Source organism: Euleptes europaea, chromosome 9 (assembly GCF_029931775.1).
Source record: "Euleptes europaea isolate rEulEur1 chromosome 9, rEulEur1.hap1, whole genome shotgun sequence".
NCBI lineage: Eukaryota > Metazoa > Chordata > Lepidosauria > Squamata > Sphaerodactylidae > Euleptes > Euleptes europaea.
Genome location: NC_079320.1, coordinates 19,118,592 through 19,141,549, shown reverse-complemented (window position 1 = coordinate 19,141,549; position 22,958 = coordinate 19,118,592). Strand labels below are relative to the sequence as shown.

The following is a 22,958-nucleotide window of genomic DNA, read 5'->3' as shown; positions in this document are numbered from 1 at the left end:
TGCCCTTGAAACTATCCAGCATAATTACAGAATTGTATTGACATAGAAATAGGAAATCATGATAATTCACTAATTTTATCTGACAGCTCTTAAATTTGGAGATCATTACTCCATACTGATTGTGTTCAAACTACGTAAGAGTGCTGCAGCACTTCTGTATTTAAGAAGAGTTGGTTTTTATATGCCGACTTCCTCTACCACTTAAGCCAGAATCAAACCAGCTTACAATCACCTTCCCTTCCCCACAACAGACACCCTGTGAGGTAGGTGGGGCTGAGAGAGCTCTATCAGAGCTATGACTAGCCCAAGGTCACCCAGCTGGCTTTGTGTGTAGGAGTGGGAAAACAAATCCAGTTCACCAGATTAGCCTCCATTACTCATGTGGAGGAGTGGGGAATCAAACCCAGTTCTCCAGATTAGAGTGCACTGCTCCAAACCACTGCTCTTAACCACTACACCAGGAAAATGTTTTCTATTTTAAATAAAATCTATGTGCAGGATTCCCCTAAGGTCTTTTGACATAGGCCCTGCAAAACTAGGCAATACCAGTTTCCTTGTTTTCATGCCATAATGATTCCAATTGTACTTAAATCTATGGGCCAATACCAGTTTCCTTGTTTTCATGTGGTAATCCAGGGGTGGGGAATGTCAGGCCCGGGGGCCATTTAAGGCCCGCTAAATCATTTGGTCTGGCCCTTTGTGGGTCCTGGCATATCTCCAGCTTAGAAGGATCTAAGACTGGTGATCCGCCCCCTCCCGTGGACAGAAATAGCCTCTGTTCAAAGGCAGATGTGAGTTTGTTTTGCCGAGAAAAGGAACTCCCCCTCCCACGAATGTGCCTCTGGTTGGATGCCTGCCTGCTTGCCTGCGCCGGGGTGTGTGTGTGTGTCATCTGGGGCAGCTGCCTGCTTGGGGCTTGGTCGGCTAATTTTTAAGTTGATAATTTTGTATGGCCTACGAATGATGTTATAAATATCCAAATGGCCCTTGGTGGAAAAAAGGTTCCCCACCCCTGCTGTAATCAAAGGAGGTGAAAGGGGGTCATACTGGGAGAGGCAGTCACGCAGGTAAGACAGTCCCAGACATGGGCTTAGAAAGGTGTAACTCTTCTTAGGAGTGCACTGGAAGTCTAATATAACCTATAGGACAAATTGTTGTCTTCCATTCCACACAGCAGTGTACAGGACTGTGGTGCAAAGATCTAGGGCTTCGGCATATAATCATAGCATCATTAGCATGTAAGAGTGCTAAGAGGTCCCTAGGAAACCCTAGTGCAACACAACTCAAAGAGGAACCAAACAAACTCTGATAAGTATCTATCTTGTTTAGGACTCTGCTAGATTCCTTCAAAACTCTGCAATATAATCCATCTCAAAATTACAGTGAGGCACTTTATTCTGCTAAATCGTTTCAGCCATGTTGTATCTAACTGGTAAGACTGATAGGTTAAAAAATTAAATCAAAATGGGAGGAGAAAATTATAATGCATTGGTTGAGGTGAAAATAGCCTCTTTTGCCAACCAACGGTTAAGTTCATTTAAAATGTACATACTCTCTGTACAAAATTACTTTTATAAAAATGTATTTACTATACCGGTATCTTGGGTGAATGATTGCATAGATGATGGGATTGTAGATCGCAGAAGCTTTCGCAATAACAGCGGGCACAGATTTAGAATATGGAGTCAGGAAGCTGGCATGGCTATAAAGATAAAAGAGATAATTTTTTTATAAACCTTCTGTTAACTAATTGCAAAATAGCTCAACTCTTTCCTTGTTGATCCTGAGTTGCATTGATTTCACCGTTTTCTTTGAAAAAAATCAAACTTGACAACTATGTGTTTTGCTAAGATTCTACTTGTCTGTTACATTTATCCAAGAACTTGTGGGCAGTGAATTTGGTTTTCTTCTGCTTCACTTTGTTCTTACAACTCCTGTGTGGTATATGTTGAGTTAAGAGACAAAGGTCTTTTATGCATAACTGTTTCACTCGTCATCACCCCTTCAACGACTTCGGGTCTTTGTTTTGATTATGCATGCCGTTTCTGACCGACAGAAGTAGCCTCACTCTCCCCCTGCATTTCCCTGCATTTTCAAATTCAAGATAAAACAGGTCCCTCAAAACATGAGGAAACGCAGAGGGAGAGCAAGGCAACCTCTGACGGTTGGAAACGGCATGCATAATGAACACAAAGACCTGAAGTCGTTGGAGGGGTGATGGCAAGGGAAACAACCATGCACGAAAGATCAAAATGAAAGTGGAGATTTGAGCCTGGTCTCCCTAGTCTTAATCTTTGATATTGATATTAAACCTCAAGATGTCTGAGATTTGTTCAGGTTTGTATGTATACTTAGTCATACTACTGGTCCATGTACTCCGTATTAACATCTCTGTTTAGTAGCAGCTCTCTATAAGGAAAGGCTGAAGAGTCCGGGACTTTTCAGTTTAGAGAAGAGACGACTAAGGGGGGACAAGATAGAGGTTTATAAAATGATACATGGGGCAGAGACAGTTGACAAAGAAAACTTTTCTCCCTCTCTCAAAATACTAGAACTTGAGGGCATCCAGTGAAGCTGATGGGCAGTAGATTTAGGATGGACAAAAGGAAATATTTATTTTCACAGAGTAATTAAAATGTGAAATTCGCTGCCAGTAGATGTAGTGATGGCCACAGGCATGTGTGTGTAAAGTGCTGTCAAATCGTAGCCAACTTATGGCGATCCCTTATGGGGTTTTCAAGGCAAGAGGCTAACAGAGGCGGTTTGCTAGTGCCTTTCTCTGCGTAGCAACCCTGGTATTCTTTGATGGTCTCCCATCCAAATACTAACCAGGGCTGACCCTGCTTAGGTTCCAAGATCTGACGAGAGCAGGCTAAACCATGCTACGTTCCCTCAGCGGCAACAGGCACAGACAGCTTTAAAAAGGGATTAGATAGATTCATGGAGGATAGGTCTACTAGCCATGGTGACTACAGGAAACCTGCACATTCAGAGGCAGTCAACCTCTGAATACCAGCAGGGGAAGGCCTCAGCCTCTATGCCCCTGTTGGCGAACCTATGGCACGCGTGCCGCAGCCGGCACACTGAGCCCTCTCTGTGGGCACGAGCGGACCCGTCACGTCTGCCTAGGGCTGTGCCGTGTTGCCGTGGTGAGGGTGCTGAGGGCGGTGCTCCTTCTCCCCAAGCCCATGCTCCCCAAGCCTGCGCTGGCGCCCTCCCTCTCTCTCAGCTGAGCTGGCAACAACTCAGCTGTTTGTCGGGGCCCCGCCCATCTTCAGTTTGGACCGGGAGGCTGTGGCTGAACACCTTGCCACGTCCCCCCCTCAGCTGAGCTGCGGGCCCCCCACCCGTCTTCAGTTTGTCTGGGGCCCCGCCCATCTAAAAAAGCATTTAGAAAATTCTACAACGTTTGCAGACAATCCTACAAGCCATCAGGAAATCTACAAGGAATTTGCTAGCATTGTAGCAGCTGCAAAGGTGAATTTCAGTAACAGATTTTTACAGTTCCATAAGATGGAGACAACCCTGTGTTTTTTTACTTCTCCAGATAAAGCCAAATTTGAAGAACTTGATCTATCCTGCCTACACTGGTTTGATTTAGAAAATCTGGAAATGGAGCTAATAGAATTTCAAGAAAGCTCTATCTGGAAAAATAAATTCTATGACCTGCGTGAAACACTTGAGAAGATAGAAGGGATGACAAAGGACAGCACAGTTAGTTCTGAAAATGAAATCCTTAAAGTGTGGAATTCTCTGCCAAATAATTTTAAGTCAATGAAAACACTTGGGATAGTTTTCCTTACTTTGTTTGGATCATCTTATGCTTGTGAGCAGCTGTTTTCAGCTTTGAATTATATCAAATCTGACACCAGAAACAGGCTAACAGATGACCTGAGTGCTGCATGTGTTGCTCTCAAACTTACAAAGTATGAGCCAAGGGTAGACAAATTATCAGCATGCACACAACAGCAAAAATAACATCAATTGTTCAAAAAATTTGACGATGTCCTCAAAGATGTCACAAAAATGGTGAATTACATCATGGCTCGTGCTCTGAATTGTCGACAGTTTCAAGCACTTCTTGAGGAGGTTCAGGCACAGTATAATTGTTTACTTATGTACAATAATGTCCGGTGGCTGAGCAGAGGATGAGTCCTGGAGAGATGCATGCCAAATGCAAACTTTTACCTTTCAATAAAAAGTTGTTTGTATCATTGAAAGATCTGTTATTGTGTTTTTTCTTTTAAGCAAAATATGTGAATGTATGGGTTGTTTTTTCTAAACTAAAACCTCAGTATTCAGGTTAAATTGCCGTATTGGCACTTGGCGCTAAATAAGTGGGTTTTGGGTTGCAGTTTGGGCACTCGGTCTCTAAAAGGTTCACCATCACTGCTCTATGCCCTGTTGTTGAACCTCCAGAGGGACTGGTTGGTCACTGTGTTAGACAGGATGCTGGACTAGATGGACCACTGCTCTGATCCAGAAGGGCTCTTCTTATGTTCTCCAGGATCTCAGGCACTGGAAGGTCTTTTTTCGATACCTGTTGCCCAAGATTACTGAATTGGAAAGTCAGGTGCCATTCTCACTGCAATACCCCACGCTGGACTCACAGGCTCTCCCTAGCCACAAACCCAGCAGGAACATCAAAGGCCGAACTGGAAAGCTCCCATTCACTTTTGTACTCCAGCTAATTTGTATCTTTCTTGTGTGTGTGTGTGTGTGTTTTAATTATCTCTATTTGAACACATGAAGCTGCCTTATACTGAATCAGGCCCTTGGTCCATCAAAGTCAGTATTGTCTACTCAGACTGGCAGTGGCTCTCCAGGGTCTCAGGCAGGCAGGGGTCTTTCACATCACCTACTTGCCATGTCCCTTTAACTGGAGATGCCGCGGGTTGAACCTGGGACCTTCTGCATGCCAAGCAGATGCTCTGCCACTGAGCCACAGCCCTTCCTTGAAGATATCTGCACATCTTCTTTATGCATACGGTCGGTGTAAAGGAAAAGGTGGTACATTTTTTTTCTTGTTCGCAGTTTTCTTGTTTTGAAGTGGTTACTCATAAATTCAAATAGAAGGAGAGAGCTTACTGCAAGAAAATGGGCAGTGGGCATATATTATTCATTCAAAATGCCAAGTACAATAGTTACTCAGATCCATTCTCACCACAGGAATACACCCACAAGGGGTGGAACACCTCTAATCTGTTTTCTATTTTAGCTTCTTTATGCTACTTCTTGTAGTTAACATGTATTACAGTTAAGCCTTGTTAAAAGAGAAAGATGTGTTTCACTTCTCTCCAGGGAATGAAAATTTCAGGCTGGATTACTTTTTCCACTCAACATCTTTTAACTACTCTTGACTGCGACAGCTTCACCCACGGTCTCGCCACTTACCCTGCCCACGCAATGAGAGTGACGCAAGCATACGGAGACCAGGACAAGACATAGACCACAATGGCCACGAAAGCAATTTTTGCCAGCTTCCATTCACTTTTCATGGACTGCGAGAAGTTTGATTTCCGACCAGAGGATGATCCTATCTTCTGAACATTCCTGTAGGAAGAATAACAAGAGAGGCATTGCAAACAGCAAGAATTGAGTCAGGGTTATTAGCAGTCTATGCAACAGGACAGGATCTAACACTGCAATCTTAAATCTTTTTTTTTTAAGAGAGAGAGAAAGAGAATGCATGCTCACTTCCTCTGATTTGATTTATTTAGATCTGTTTCTTCTGTTTCAGGCAATTCGGAGAAGGTTAAAAAGTGCTTTGATTTAATCCTTTGCTGTGAGGCAGATCATAATGAGAATGGATGTCATATGTGAACATGTCTGTTTGAGGGGTGAGGAGAGAGAAAGGCAGGAAATGCAACTGACTGATACTGCCAGTTCCTTCCGTATTCTTTGCTAACAGGACTTTTGCACCACTCCTCATGTTAAGATTTGTGAACTCCCAAGATGAGGATTGTTAAAAAGATGTTTGGAGAAGCAGCAGCATGAACACCACCATTTGTGGATTTCCAACCTTATAAAATGAGTTTTCTTCTGTGGGTGAACACTCACAGGATGGTTTCAGAACGACAATCATCCCATGTCCTAATTCTCTTAGATCAGCAGAATAATTACCGGACAAAACACTGCTTAAAAGCTTATTGCCAGAGCACTGTATCATTCTATTCCTTCCAGAAATTGCGAAGTTTTCTAAGCTTCAAGGGGATAAGACACAGAATCCACATGGGAAACTGTGAATCTATATGCTTCGTAGATGAATAATATAGTGGATTCCCCCCCGCCCCGGCTACTGGAGACCTCAGTTCCTCGAGCCAGTTTCTGGATGAAGTCACAGGTCGGCAACAGGTCTATATTTGTTATGACATTTAAGAAACCTAGTGCCTCAGTTCAGTCAACATGCAAAACCATGGTTAATTAAACAAACTATGATTAGCATGATCATCTGAATGCAGGCTACTCCATAAACTATGGCTAGTTAGGGTATACTCAACAAGATATGAAACCATGGCTTTTAACCAACTCTATCTTAAGTATGGTTTTGCATGATGTATGATGCAGGTATCTTAGTTTAATCCTGGATTGTTTTATGGAACTGTCTTTGCCCCAATGCAGGATGAGATACCTGCTGGCTCTTGAGGGGTGAAGGTGATGAAATCAGCATATGTTGAGACAAATCAGAATTTGAATATTCTTTTGGGAGCAGAGTCTTGGTTTAACAAGCTAAACGTCACTGAAACAGAGCATGCTTTTGTGGATAATTTAACTGACCAACAGAAATGTGGTGCAGACACTACTGGAAATATATCTACAGCTCCAGAACATTCTTGGATTGCAAATGAATAACACTGCTTACCTTCCAATATTTCTTATGGCAACAAACATGAATATATAGCAATGGAAGATGATCATCAGAGGAATGAAGAACACACACCAACATAACATCATAGTATAGCTTCTATTTGCTGGAGAATAGGTTATGTAGTCCCATGTACAGGAAATCATCAAACCCTCAGGTATATACGAACCTACAGACAGTAAAAACATGCATATATTATATAATGCATACACAAGGACAGATGTGTGAGCCTGGAAATTAGTAAAACTTTTATTTTAGCATACTGATCCTATGTTCTAAACGCCCAAATTCAGAATTTTTATTTAGTACATTTTTATCTTGTCCTTTCTCGAAAGAAGCTCAAGGCAGCATATATGGTTCTCCTTTCCTTTATTTGACCATAAGAACATAAGAAAACATAAGAACATAAGAAAGACCCTGCTGGATCAGACCAAGGCCCATCAAGTCCAGCAGTGCTGTTCACACAGTGGCCAACCAGGTGCCTCTAGGAAGCCACAAACAAGATGATTGCAGCAGCATTGTCCTGCCTGTGTTCCACAGCACCTAATATAATAGGCATGCTCCTCTGATCCTGGAGAGAACAGGTATGCATCATGACCAGTATTCATTTTGACTAGTAGCCATGGATAGTCATATCCTCCATGAACATGTCCACTTCCCTCTTAAAGCCTCCCAAGTTGGCAGCCATCACCACATCTTTGGGCAGGGAGTTCCACAATTTAACTATGTCCTGTGTGAAAAAATACTTCCTATGATCTGTTTTGAATCTCTCACCCTCCAGCTTCAGCAGATGACCCAGCATTCTGGTGTTATGAGAGAGGAAGAAAAGCTTCTCCCTGTCCACTCTCTCCATACCATGCATAATTTTATAGACCTCTATCATGTCTATCCTTAACCACCTTCTTTCTAAGCTAAACAGCCATAAGCATTTTAACCGATCCTCATAGGGCAGTTGCTCTAGTCCCCTGATCATTATGGTTGCTCTTTTCTGCACCTTCTCAAGCTCTGCAATATCCTTTTTTAGATGAGGTGACCAGACTGTACACAGTATTCCAGAGGAATAACATTCTCTGATAAGTTAGGCTGAAAGAGGAAGACTGCTGGTTGATATGGACAGTGAACTTGTTGAGAGGCTCCTGGCTGCATTGGATGTGTATAAATCACTTGGGCCGGACCGTATGCTTGTGGAAGTGCTCAAAGAACTGCGGAGCCCTTGTCCATGACCTGCAAGACCTCTAGGAGGATGGGAGATGTGCCACTAAACTGGAGGAGGGCCAATGTTATATCAATCTTTTAAAAAAGGGAGGAGGGATGACCCTGGAAACTACAGGCCAGTCAGTCTGATAGCTGTCCCAAGAAGATATTGGAGCAGACTTTGAAGGGGTAAATTTGTGAGCATCTCAAGGACAACTTGGTGATCCAGGGAAGCCAGCACAGATTTGTCCCCAACAGGTCCTGTCAGACCAACCTCGTTTCTTTCTTTGATTGAATGATGAGCTTACTGGATCATGGGAATGCTGTCGATGTTGATTACCTTGATTTCTTAAAGCTTTTGACAGGGTCCCACATGATGTTCTGATAGGTAAGCTAGAGCACTTCAGACTACACTCTAGGATAGTTAGGTGGATAGGGAACTGGTTGTAGAACCATACCCAAAGAGTAGTTGTTAGTGGCATTTCATCTGGGTGGAGGGAGGTGTCCAGCAGGGTGCCACAGGACTCAGTCCTAGGCATGATAGTTTTAAATATTTTTATAAATGATCTAGATGAGGGGGTGGAGGGACTACTCATTACATGTGCAGATGACACCAAATTGGGAGGAGTAGCAAACATTCTGGAAGATATAGAATTCAACGAGGTCTAAACACACTGGCAAAGTGGACAGATGTGAACATGATGCAATTCAACAATGATAAGTGCAGACTTTTACATCTGGGTAACAAAAATGAGAAGCACACATACTGGATGGAGGATACACTTCTGTGTAACACAGTATGTGAATAAGATCTAGGGTACAGGTTGACTGTAAGCTGAATATGACCAATCAGCGTGATGCAGTGGCAAAAAAAGCTAATTAAGTCTTGGGGTGTATCAGTGGGGGCTGTCCGGTGCTGGGTCAGCGGCCGGACTTCTCCAACCCACACCCCGGTGGTAGCATCTCCCATCTCCTGCAACTTATCTTGGGAGACTGCGAGAGGGACAACACCATCAGTGGCGGATCCCAGCCTGGCTCAGGGGGCAGCCACGACCCCAGGCTTCCTGCTGGAAGCCCACAGGAGTAGTGGGCTGCCGGGCAAGGCCAAGGGACAGCGGTGTGGCCAGGAACCCTCACGGCTGAAGATGGAGGGGGGTGTCAACTCGGCATGGCCTCTCCAGTGGCTGAAGAGCCAGTGACAGCCCCAGAAGATTGGAGCTGGGAAAGGAAGGGTGCTTGGTAGGGTTACCAGGCTGCCCCAGATGGCAGGGAGGAGGTAGAGCATGAGTGCGGGTGCGGCTACAGGGCTGGAAAGGGCAATGGGATCAATCAGGGGAAAGGGTATCACCTGGGGAAGGGGCGGAGGTAAGGAGGAGGAAGGGACAGAAGGCAAGGGAACCACCAGCCAGGGTGGAGAAGGAGTGTGGAGTGGCCCAAGTTTTGGAGAGCAGAGAGAGAGAAAGAGAAAGAGAGTGAAGGGCAGCTTGCTGAGGAGAGGGAGCAGGCAAAGTGCGCCTCTGAACTCCCAATTGAACTCTGAGACTTGAGGAGGGGGAAGGTGAAGGCTGAGGAGAAGAAAGAGGACATGAGGTGCATGAAGGGGGAGGCAGAGTATGACAACGTGGTGGAGAATGTGGGTCCTGGCCCAGACTCCAGTCCCTCATCTGATGACAAATCTATGGCGGGATACTAATCCCCATGTGAAGAAATGGATTTTATGCAGTTTGGCCAATGGATGGCAGAGCGGCCCAGAAACAGGAAGACCTGGGATCACCAGATGTTCTCCAGCTGAGTGAAGCGCTCTTTGGGGGGTATACAGGGAGAGATGGTCCTGCAGGTACCAGTTAGGGCTTTGAAGGTCAATACCACAGCCTTAAACCTGATCCAGAGCTCAATCTGGAGCCAGTGCAGCTGGTGGAGCGCTGGTTGGATGTGTGCTCTCCAAGGGGTTCCCATCAGGACCCATGCCGCTGCATTCTGGACCAGTTGAAGTTTCCAGAGCAGTCTTAAGGGAAGCCCTGGGTGGAGCAAATTACAGTAGTGTAGCCAGGAGGTGACTGTTGCATGGATCACTGTGGCTAGGTCAGGTCGTGAGAGACAGGGCACCAGCAGCCGGATCTGGTGAAGGCGGTAAAATGCCACCCTGGCTGTATTGGTGACCTGGGCCTCCATTGTAAGGGAGGCACCCAGAGTCACCCCCAGACTCTTGACGGATGCTGCTGCTGTGAATTGCACCTTGTCAAGAACCAGAAGCTGGTAACCCACACCCCCATCTCCCCGGCCCACACAGGACCTCCTTCTTCAATGGATTTAACTTCTGTCCGCTCTGTTTCAACCACCCCACCACAGCTCCAGTCACTTGGCCAGATTCTTCACCCAAGTGGGTTTCCCGTGGGAAATCCCAACTGATTGCAGTATGTTTTTCACATCCTCCCTAACCAAGCGATTGTGAGCTACATCAAACAAATCTTTACCACCATTTACCATCCCCAAATGGATGGGCTGGTGGAGAGATTCAATCAAACATGAAGGCCATACTTTGGAAGTTGGCCCGTGACTGCCCTGTCAGTGGGATTGGTACATAAGAACATAAGAAAGGCCCTGCTGGATCAGACTAAGGCCCATCAAGTCCAGCAGTCTGTTAACAGAGTGGCCAACCAGGTGCCTCTAGGAAGCTACTAACAAGATGAGTGCAGCAGCACCATCCTGCCTGTGTTCCACCGCACCCAAAATAATAGGCATGCTCCTCTGATACTAGAGAGAATAGGTATGCAGCATGACTAGTATCCATTCTAACTAACAGGCATGAATACCCCTCTCCTCCATGAATATGTCCACTTCCCTCTTAAAGCCCTCCAAGCTGGCAGCCATCACCACATCCTGGGGCAGGGAGTTCCACAATTTAACTATGTGTTGTGTGAAAAAATACTTCCTTTATTTAGACCCCTTACTGTTCGCAGTGAGAGAGACATGGCAGGCCTCCACCTATGTCCCTTTCGTAGCTGCCTTATACTGAATCAGACCCATGGTCCATCAAAGTCAGTATTGTCTTCTCACCGGCAGCGGCTCTTAAGGGTCTCAGGCCAGGTCTTTCGCATCACCTGCTTGCCTAGTCCCTTTAACTGGAGATGCCGGGGATTGAACCTGGGGCCTTCTGCATGCCAAGCACATGCTCTACAAACTGAGCCATGGCCCCTCCCCAAAAGAGAGGCTCTTCCACTTTGAGCTACAGGCCCCCCCATACCCAATAAATAAACCCAGTATTATCTACTCAGACTGCCAGCAGCTCTCCAGAGTCTCAGGCTGAGGTCCTTCACATCACCTACAACCTGACCCTTACTGGAAGTGCTGGGAATTGAACCTGGGGCCTTCTGCATGCCAATCAGATGCTTTACCACTGAGCCACAGCCCCTCTCTCTATGTACACAGAAAAGTAAGAATAGGAGTCCCACAAACCCTTCAGGATTCAGAAAGAATTGCCACAACTGAGAGGAATCTAGAAGAGGCACACACAGAGCATAGTAGGATACTGCCCAATGACCAAAGGCAGCACATACAGTGCAAAGGGATGAGGGAAAGAGAATAAACAACGTACTCCACCCAAACAGCGGACACACACTCCATGCCAACGAGTAGAGCCAGACAACGACAATGATCAGGCACGAGCGTTTCTTTGAAGTCCTCTTCATGGACTGCAGAGGCTTTGTAATCACATAGTACCGATCAACTGAAATGGCTAATAAAGTCATCATGGAAGTTATTCCAAAGAGGGCCCCACAAAAAGCATACAGGTTGCAACCTAAAAGCAGAGGGAGTGCGCAAGTTTCAATTTGCAAATTAGTACTAAAAAGGCAAAGACAACACTCCCCTCCACATATCTATCTTTTCACATCCTGGTAGAGACATGTTTGGAATTGAAATCACCCAGCCAGTTTATAGCTTCCCTACAACATAAGTAAGAAAATACATAAGACTGAATGTATATTTATCTCACAAGAGGTAGTGACTGAGACCATTTTCTTAATGGAAAACTCAACTGTGAAGAAGTACTTCCTTTTACCTGTTGGATCTCTAACTCTCCAGCTTCAGCAGATGACCCCGTGCTCCAATATGAGAGAGGGCTTTTCTCCCTGTCCAATCTCTCCACACCATGCATAATTTTATAGACATCTATCATGTCTCCCCTTAACCGCCTTCTTTCCAAGCTAAACAGCCCTAAGGGTTTTAACCGATCCTCATAGGGCGGTTGCTCCAGTCCCCTAATCATCTTGGTTGGGTACACAAGAGAAGGCGCCCTACAGTTATGGAACAACCTCCCCAGGAAGGTGCATCTGGCCCCCTCTTGATCTTTAGGAGGCAGCTGAAGACAGTCTTACTCATGGCATTTGATTAGTTCTTCTGCCTACCAGCTGTTTTAAAATATTGATTTTAACTAGTAGTTTTTATGTATTTTATTGTATTTTGTTATTGTTTACAATTACATTGTAAGTCAACTTGGCCCTGACCTGGATAGCCCCAGGCTAGCCTGATCTCATCAGATCTCAGAAGCTAAGCAGGGTAGGCTTTGGTTAGTATTTGGATGGGTGACCTCCAAGGAATACCAGAGTCGTGGCACAGAGGTAGGCAATGGCAAATCACCTCCAAACGTCTCTTGCCTTGAAAACCCTATGGGGCCACTGTGAGTCAGCTGTTGACTTGACAGCACACACACAAAAAAATCACCTTGCGTTCCCAGAAAGAACCTTGGATTACTTAACATGAAGGTTCCTTCTGCTCTGAGGTAAGGAGGGCATCAAGCAACATTGCAAGATGCCCTCCTCCTCAGAGCAAGAAGGTAAAAAGGCAGCTTATAAATGTTTTAAACAAATAAATGTTGTCTGCCAGTGCCAGGTTCCACTCGTCACTCAGTAGCAGCTATGGCCCTAGCAGTTCAATCATGTCCACATGAAGCCTGCTGGTAATGGCGCTGGCTTCCACTCTCCCCTTTCAGTGGTGCTCACTGGTGGGGGTGGGATACTCCCTGCACCCCACCCCAAAAGTCACTGCTGGGCTTCCTCCCCTCCTCCTTTTTTTGTGCCAAGCATTCCACCTGATTATGAACAGTTCTAGAGAACTCTGGAGAACTACCTGCATCCTCATTTGGGATGCACAATTTTTGTGTGTGATATTTGATTAATTACAGGGCACCGCACCACTGTTTCGTTTTTGATGAGTAAAGGTAAACTTTCTACCCATCGTCATTCATGAATCCTAACATTCTATCCCAAGTATGAATGTGATCAGTATATCACCCTTAATGCTAGAGATGTGGTTTCTTTCATTCAAAAGAAGCAGAAGAACAGGTGAGTTAACTGACAAGAGGACATAGTCACTCTGTTCAGGAACAGCTGGTTGACGTCAACCAACACGTTTCAACAATTTTGTCATGCCACAAGCTTATTTTATGACCAATTCCATGCAAGATGGGGAAGGGTAGGAGGCAACAGTGTTAGGAAAGTACCTATGACTCCAAGTATCCATTCCCTATGCATGCTGTTAAGAAAGCAGATTGGAGCCTGCGTTGCGGACATCAGGAAATCACTTGCTGCTAAATTCATTATAAAATAGTTTGGTGGTGTCCTCAGCTTCTTGTTGCTTTATAATAATTAAAAATAGAGAAAGAGAGGTTCCTGTTAGGTTCTCTTTAATCAAAATTAAAGTTATAAAAACAAATAGACAAGTCTAAACATTTACTGGACCTTTAGCGAAGTAAAATCCATACATAAACCTTTTGTCACGATGATTATCAACAGACATAACCTAGGGACTACTTCTCGCTTAACAAGCTGTGGCACAAAGGGGGTTACCGCACTTTGTATTCCCAGCGATGTATTAAGAGTTTGAAAATGTAAAAAACATCGCTTTAAATGGGTTTTTTGATACCACGCTTATAAATGGTTGGAAAACGTCTTCACAGCTAAAGGGGCCAAACAAAGTGTGAACAGTATCTTTTATAACGTTTTCAAACTCTTAATACATCGGTGGGAATACATAGAAAGTGCAAATAGTATTTTTTATAACATTTTCGAACTCTTAATACATCGCTGGGAATACAAGTGCGGTAACCCCCAAAGTCTCCAAAATATTCTGTACCAATGAAACACTTTCAGATATCCTATATTTGCTCCCACTTTTAGTGGGCAAAATTTCCAGTTGAAAGAACTGCTTCTCTTCTGTAAATCAGACTTGTAAATGACTATGAACTTGATCATCTGGGATGAAAAACAATCTCCTCCAGATGACTAAACAGGTAACTTTTACAAAAGTTTCCAAACCATGATTTGAAAGCACATAACGTTAACAGCCTTCTGAAAGCTAAGCTATTCTATTCAGTGCCTGGATGGGAGACTGCTGGGGGAGGGGGACAGGACCAGATACTGTCCTGAGCTTCATGGCAGAAAGGGGGAGATATTAATAAATAAAAGTCTGAAGTTTTCCTTCCTCCTTTAATGCTACAAATGAATTACACATTCATGTGTGGACAGCTGAGTCATTAAGTATTGTGGACACCAGCAGAACCAGTACAAATAAGATCAACCCAAAGACCCCAATTTGGAATCCTTTAAGATAAGGTTACATGACCACTTTTACTGCACAAGTTCTCTTGATTTTAAAATATACATACCTGCTATTTTTACTATATTTAAACATCTAAAATGTTTAAAACATTAGTCTTAAAGGTCTGAAACCACCATTCAAAAGGCTTTCTCTTAGTTCCAGCTTACTGTAAATTTACATATTTACTTACCACGGCATAGTCCACGCACACACACAGCATCTAAACCCTACCATAGAAGATCAGGGAAACCTACAAGTACTGAATAGAAAATACAGAAGCAATATTACCTGTGTGTGTGTGTACCTTCCTTCAGTCTAAGGTAGGATACATGCCAATATTTCCATGAAATCATAGATGTAAAGCATAGATGCTACATAACATGCCACAAACATCTGTTTTAAAGCTCTGAAACCATCATTCAAAAACCTTTCTTTTGGTTCTGGCTTGCAGTAGATTTACATATTTACTTACCATGGCACAGTCCATATGTTTCCTGGTTGGATTTTTTCATACCACATATATCAGAGGTAGTCAACCTGATTGGCTGAATGTTAAAAAAAAAAACTCCCTACGAAGATGTTGGCAAGCCAGCAAATGTAAAGAGAAACTAATTAGTGTAGTATTTTGCCAGACACACTGGAAGAATGCTGAGCTTCTAGAGCAATATCAGTGTCCTGGACCAGGTGAGCTGCTCTGGAGGAGATGGTGGGCATACGTCACACCTATCGCCTTCTCCCACACCACTGGCCCCAAAAGTACTGCCAGTATCTGAGAGTCACTGTGATTTCATAAATGAAAAACTGTCCCATGTGCCGGATAAAACTATCTGTTTGTATGAACTTCTCTCACCAAAAATCAGCTGTGACTTGATGGCAAAAAAAAAAGTAGTACAGGGTAAATATTAGTAGCACAGACTGAGCTAACATGCTACCAAAAAGCAGTCCTTTAGTGGCATTCTAGTGGTGGGATCTCATAGTGCCTGTTACTAGAACAGAAATTCACATTTGCCCATGACTCTGTATGCACATTGACAGTCAGTAATCAAGTGATGAATCCACATTCTGAAAAACTAGAATGTTGAAATGCTCGTCTTATTATAACTATTTCTCAACAATGATTTGATGCCAAGAGCGCTGGTGAGCTTCTCAACAGAATTGTTATGTAGCTTTCTCTCATCCATGAAAACCAAAAGGATAAAGATATTCTGTTCCCCAGAAAACAACTTTAAAAAATCTAAGAGTGGGACCATTGTGACCTGCTTTCCCACATACATTCCCTGTGTAGGAATCTGTGCGAGATGCTCTGCCAATACCAGAATGTTTACCAAGTATTCCACAACATTAAATGTGTTGTCTTTACATGATACCATATCTTCTCTAAAGGTAGCATGCAATGCCATCCTAATCAGAGTTGAAGCCACTGAGTTTAGAAAGGTTTAGTATGCACTGTAAGTTAAGTTCTGAACAGGTTCTTACATGTTTTAGATCTTACCGTGTTAGTTGACAAATGGAAAGTAGATTAGATCAAATCTTAAGACATATGAGAATAAAACCTGGTACTGCTTCTTTGAGCCACTAGGTCAAACCTGTCTTTTAAGGTTGCCAAAGGTTTAGAGAAAAACATGTCCTGTCCCTTTAATGGAGGTTTAATGTGATAGGAGCCCCGTGGTGCAGAGTGGTAAGCTGCAGTACTGCAGTCCAAGCTCCGCTCACGACCTGAGTTCAATCCCAATGGAAGTCGGTTTCAGGTAGCCGGCTCAAGGTTGACTCAGCCTTTCAGCCTTCCATCCTTCCGAGGTTGGTAAAATGAGGACCCAGCTTGCTGGGGGTAAAGGGAAGATGACTGGGGAAGGCATTGGCAAACCACCCCGTAAACAAAGTCTGCCTAGGAAACGTCGGGATGTGAAGTCACCCCGTGGGTCAGGAATGACCCGGTGCTTGCACAGGGGACCTTTACCTTTTTACTTAATGTGATATTATTTACCTGGTGACATTATTTACCTCCGTGCCATCAACAGCTTCACCTGTCCATTTCCATACATTAAGCCTCTATTTAAAAAGCAGAACATCACGCTATTGATAACGCTACTCTTTAACATGGCCAAATGTCCTTACTGCAGTTCAGCGATTCAAGTGAAATTACTCAGTGTTTTCCTTTCATCTGGAACTCAAAACCACTTTTGGCAGCATTCAGAACATCAGAGTATGAAGTCCTCTGTACCAAGGAGTCATTCCATCCGTAAGTCAGAAGCAGAAGCATTTGCCTCAATGACTCTTTCCTTCCTTCTTTCTCTTTCTTTCTTTCTTTGTATTCTAAAGCCCTTAAAATTGCCTTTTGTTTGTGCTACTCCTGAATGAAATTTTGGCTGATTAAAAAAACTGCACGCATGAAATTAGGATTTATGCTGAGGTACTTCATAGAGGATGAATTATGATCTTGTACGAGTTCCCTTTCTCTGATGTGGTATTACTCATGCAAATAGGTGACTCGTGAGCAGGTATTTGCATTTCTTATGACTATTGTAAGCAGCATGGGCTGCAAACATGACCCAGGGGACCACCCCCACGTGAATACTAAACATATTTACTAGGAAGCAAGAACAACTGATGCCCAAATTCACTGTGACTTTTTTACAATTCCTTCTATGCCCAGAACTGTCCCATTTTCGCAGAGATGATCGAAATTAATGTGCCCCAAGGATTCATCCCTGAGTTTAAGTAGTTCTTTCAACTATGAAGTTGCCTTATAATGTATACATAATGCTAGTATATAAAATAAGAATGAGCTTCCATCAGCAATAGGTCCTGTAAGGTTAAAATTCCTTATGGATTCACTTTAATCTGTGCTGTCAGTTCTAATTTATTGCAGTGGAAAATGGGCAAAACACGGGAGGTAAATACTTTGATTTGCTTTATTTATGCCTGGTTTAACACAAGAATTAAATGGGCATGCAAAGCTCATCAGTAATAGTAGCCAGTTATCCTGGAAAGGGTACTCTGCTAATACTGTTCACAGGTCATTGTGGGTTCTATTGGGGTTTTCAGAAGATGATAATTAAACTTAAGATCACTGGCTTTGAAAACTAAGATGCTCAGATTTATTGCCAAGACCCAGCACCCCAGAGCAGTCATCCGACGGCTTGTTTAAATTTCAAACTGAGATTCAAACTAATGGCTTGCCTTGGTGCCCCTTGTGATGAAGAATACGGCTTTGCCAGGTCACAGCATGGTACTTGCTGACACAGCCTCTTTATAAATGCTTCCAAGACTGTCCTGGGCCTTTTCCTGAGGAATGGTTCACCAGAAGAAGAGTAGTTAGTTTTTATATCCCAATTTTCTCTACCTTTAAGGAGTCTCAAACCGGCTTACAATCGCCTTCCCTTCCTCCCCCCACAACTCGACACCTTGTGAAGTAGGTGGGGCTGAGAGAGTTTGGAGAGACCTGCCCAAGGTCACCCAGCAGGCTTCATATAGAGGAGTGGGAAAACAAGTCTGGTTCACCAGATTAGAGTCCACCGCTCTTACCCACTACACCACGCTGGAAGAGACTTGAAGGCACTTAATATACACACATGTATTAATAATGTTCATATTCCTCTTAATGTACAATCGTTCTTGCTCACCATTGGCTGCAGTCCTTTACGCACTTATTTTTTATTGCTAAATAATGAACTGTGACTAGCCCAAGGTCACCCAGCAGGCTTCATGTGGAGGAGTGATGAAACCAACCTGGTTCTCCAGATTAGAGTCCACCACTCTTAACCACTACACTATGCTGACTCTCTAGCGCTTCACACCAGGCTTCACACACCTACCTAGCACTATGTTTTCGCATTGAGTGTTCTCTGCTTTCCAGTTCCTACTCTCCATTCCTAGGACTTGCTACTTGGCTTCTGACCTTGGCATTCACTGAATCTGATTCTCCTGTGATCTGGCAGCTGTCTTTGGGTCCTGGACTGCCAGCAACTTAGCTATGCCTGACCTCTGCTCCTACTTGCTATCCTGTTTCAACTTGCTTTGTTCCAAGGCCCTATGGTTGCCTCTGCATTAATCCTTCAGCTGATCTGTACCGGCACTGTATAAGGTTACTAACAACCAGGAGAAAAAAAATGTCCTGCCCTTTTAATAGAGGCTTCAGGTGTAGAATTGGGCAGGTGAAGCTTTTCATGGCATGGAGGTAAACAATGTTACATAATAAATAACATTAAGCTGAAGTGAAGAATTTTTTCTCCATGTTGTTGGCAACCCCAGCACTGTACCCAGCACCAGTACCTATCGAGTTGCAATACATGCATCACCTCTTATTACTAAGTTACCTACAGCCAACACTGACACAAGACTTCAGCACTCCTTACATGCCTGTAGCATTTATTAGAGGACAAAGAATTTGCACTCAAGTTGGACTCAGCATGACAGCTCTAGCTTTTCACATTGTTGCCCCATTACTTCCACCTCAGCTACCCCTCTACACCAATGCACTAGCTTACTAGATATTTATTTTTCCTCATTAGAAGCAGGTGGAAGTGGAATCACATCTGGCAAAACAGCTGCCCAAGGACAGATAGCAGCAACCTGAAGTGCTTTGGTTCAATGCATGCTTACTGAACCAGAAGTGCAAGAAGGTGATGAACTGAGCCACAGGAAACTACAGATAGTTTTCTTTAAACTGTCATAGCTCTGTTCTGGCCACATGGACTGGCTTGTCCATATCAGATTTGCCTGTGGTAAGAGTGAACACTCTACGGCCTGAGATGGAGTTGAAGGTGGCTGTTAGGGTTACCAGGTGCTCACTAATGGCAGGCAATCTCCCAGGGATTTCTGCCGTTGCCCACCAACACTCAGCTGTTTGGCGAGGCTGGCCAAAAGGAGGGGGGGGGGCTGAGATCCGTGTCAGTTTGTGATGATGTCTTGGGGAGGGGAGTGAGCAAAGAGGGAGGTGCCCAGAAAGTGGAGCAGCTAGCAGGTGAGCAACTGCAGGGCTGGAGCACACAGAGGTAAAGATGGCCGTCCCGGTGGGGAAACCTTGGGGAAGTGCTGCTGAGCCCCTTGGGGCAGAGCTGCTGCTATTCGTGTGGCCCTGGTGGGCAGCGCCTTGCCAGGCGGGTGGCAATGGGCGAGGATGGGGCACAAACGGAGTGGAGCAGTACTGAGGGCCTGTTGGAGTGCGGCAGCCATAGCCCAGTGCCCTCAGGCAACCCCAGCTTGCAGCCAACGTCCAGGCAGTCACGGGCAGCCGCAGGAGAGGGCAGAAGTGACATCATCATGCACTGATGCAGATCGCCACTCCCTGTACCCGCCTCCCAACATCTCCTGCCGGTTGCCAGGCGGGATCTGGGAACCCTAGTGGTTGTGGATGCATATTAACTGAATGCGCATCAGTTCCTGTAGCATCCTGAAAATTAGGGACTCAAACAACTAAAAATCTGTATGGTTTTGGTTCAAGCTCAGCAGTATTTTTTAAACTCTGATTGATTTTCTGGTTCAGACAATAACTTCAAAAAGTTGTGCAGAAACCAAATCAGACAGTTTTGGACCAGCTTAAATACATTTTACTAGGAATAATATCATTCTGTTAGCTTAATTTGAAATGAGAGGGTAGATGAGAGGGTCAGCAGTTCTAACCTGATTATTTTATTAATCACCTTGTTTCTTTCAATGTGGCCTCCCTGGATGGCTGAACTAGATTTTCCTTTCAGGATAGAATAACTGCATATTGCTGGTTTGCTTGTTTTCCTTTTTTTGCAAACTTTGTTTGCAGTTTCCTGGTGCATAAGTTGGCTATTGAACTACATGAAATATCAACATAATATCACAGTTCCTTTTCTTCACTAGGCCTTGGTTTTTACTAACATTACTATGTCTATATTGCTAATAATAAAACAACAGTAGCTTCTACACCATAAACCGGCAAACCTTAAAAAATCTAACATTGTCAATATACAATAATTCTATTTTAGGAGGAAATAGGGCTGTCAGGCCTCTTGCTATGGTGGGAGGCGTCCCACCAGAAACCCTAGTTGCCTCTGCCACTCCCAGCAGCAGGGATTTTTTTTTTAATGATCTACCTTACATCACTTCTGGTTTTCCCCAGAAGTGACTTAGTGGCACAGCCAATATTGTGCCCTTCATGTCCTCATCCCCACTCGTCCTGCTAGCAACCAGGAAGTGATATAAGGTAGATTTAGGAATTGATAGAAACTCTATGGTAAAACCACAGAGTTCCCAGCAATTCCTAGAGCTACCCTATGTCACTTTCTGGCAACCCTAGGAGCAAAGTAGCCTCTCAGAGGCCAGAGGTGAAGCTTTAGACTTAACCCAGGGAGGACTTGAGTAAAATAACCAAGTGATTATTTTATTAAATAGTTTAAAGCAGCAAACCACTTTTCAAATTGAGCTCCATTTCCTTCCCTCCACACAGCCTTTCTTCTCTTAATATTATCTCCCCTACCCCCAACTTCTGGTGTTTACCCTGTATTACCCCTTTTAATAATTGTGCTTCTGCCCCTTACACACAGCCACTAAACTGTACAGCCATAGGATTAAGAGTTGGTTATCTCTGAACTAAATGCAATATGCCTGACCCCCCTGTTACTTCACTGAACTAACAAATGCCAGACTATATGCTAACTTTCCAGAGAATCAATCATGTTAACTCTGTCGCAACCAAAACGAATACGAAGCCTTTATCGGCAGTAGTAATACAAACAGTAGTGTCTGCAAAAGCATAAAACACAGTGTCACAACCAAAACAATAAACGGTCTTCTGGTGTTTGCCAACTGAGGGTAACACTCTTGAAGTGAAGTTCATGAAATCTTTTAATAAACGGTTACCTTTCAGGTGCTACTAGATTCTAAGGTGCGATCTCCCACCTTTCATATCATCATTCCATTTATGCAGAGTTCAAGAAGCAAAACGAATGACGTAGAACAGGGGTAGGGAACTCCTGTCATGCATATGGCTGTGGCACAAATGCCATTTTGCTTGCCATCCAGGGCCAGTTCTCCACTCAAGCAACCAAAGTACTGGCAGTACTGCTGGGCCAGCACTGTGGGAAAAGGCAAGAGGCAAGGCTTATGCCGATCATCACCTCCCAGACCTGCACAGTACTAGTCAAGTACAAGTCAAATCCTTGAGATGTTGGCAGCATCTCTGAGGGTTGACTTGCTCCAAGCATGTCTGGCCACGTATGATCCTCATCTCCCACCCCTACCACCATTTTGTTTGCCCACATGCCAACATTGTTACAGGTAGGCACGGCTTTTTTTGCCACTTGGGCCAAAGAAAATTGCCTCCAGTTGACGAAAAATATGTCAAATAATCACCAGGTACTCAAGCACACTTTATTCCAGAAATGCTCATCTCTCCTCTAGGTAAGATCAGAAACACCCTCTACTCTTTGGACATGGAGGTCCAAGATGTTGATGAACATGCAATCTCCTATGACACTTAACCCACTGAGCTAAGCACAATGTTCCAAGATCCATTTCCAATCTTACCATTTATGGATGAGAAAATGTTGTCCAAACAGCCCTTCAGGCTATTTACCTTCTCCCCTTTTTATAAAATTCAAACACAATTCTTCACTCTAATCGTCAGCCCAGTAAATCAGTACCTGTAAAATGCATAGAGAACCAGGAGATTTCCCGTAATTCCAATAGTGCCAATTACAAGAACACAGGAGCCTACAATGTAAAGGACGTGATCCGGAACATCTACTTTTGTTCGGTGTTGAGTTTCCATATTCTGTATCTGGAAGAAAGCAACAGAGGAAACCAAATGTTGATGGTAATATGACCGCCAGTGCAACATAGCATGTTCAGTTAAGATTGGGCAGATACTGGTTCAGATTTGCACTCAGCCATATCACTCAATGACCATTGCACAGTTAATCTTTCTCTGTAGTCTAACCTACCTCACAAGGTTGTTGTGAGGATAATATGACAGAGGTGAAACCCTGCATATCTCTCCGAGCTCCTTGGAAACAGAAAAGGATACAAATGCGCTAGACAGATTCACTTGTTGAATGAAATTATTAAAGCATGTGATACGGGTCTTCTCAAGCATTAGTACTATGTTAGCCAATCAGATTATTATAATATGTAATATAGATGCTTCTTTTTTGAATAAGGAAAGCAGAGTCAATATGCTCTTAAAAAGCTTCCATTGACCCAGATGGTGCTGTACTTGCATATTCGTACAAGAGTTCTGTATCCATAAGGAATAAATAAAGGGAGAGGCGCACGTGGCCAGCAAAAGAAAGCAGGAGAAAGGAAAAGAAAGCTGCTCTGGGACAAAGACACT

The 22,958-nt window shown here is 43.9% G+C and overlaps 1 protein-coding gene across 1 annotated transcript in view; it reads right to left on the bottom strand.

The window, feature by feature from the left end:
- The window catches only part of LOC130482614 (melanopsin-like), a 33,138-nt gene extending 10,738 nt beyond the window's left edge, over positions 1-22,400 (bottom strand). The window contains exons 1-6 of the mRNA XM_056855404.1: positions 22,270-22,400; positions 13,560-13,693; positions 11,655-11,858; positions 6,863-7,034; positions 5,395-5,553; positions 1,595-1,702 (exon numbers count right to left, since the gene is read on the bottom strand). Coding sequence (XP_056711382.1) covers positions 1,595-1,702; positions 5,395-5,553; positions 6,863-7,034; positions 11,655-11,858; positions 13,560-13,693; positions 22,270-22,397 — 905 coding nt within the window. The 5' untranslated portion in view covers positions 22,398-22,400. The remainder of the gene's footprint in view (positions 1-1,594; positions 1,703-5,394; positions 5,554-6,862; positions 7,035-11,654; positions 11,859-13,559; positions 13,694-22,269) is intronic.
- Positions 22,401-22,958: the final 558 nt, after the last annotated feature.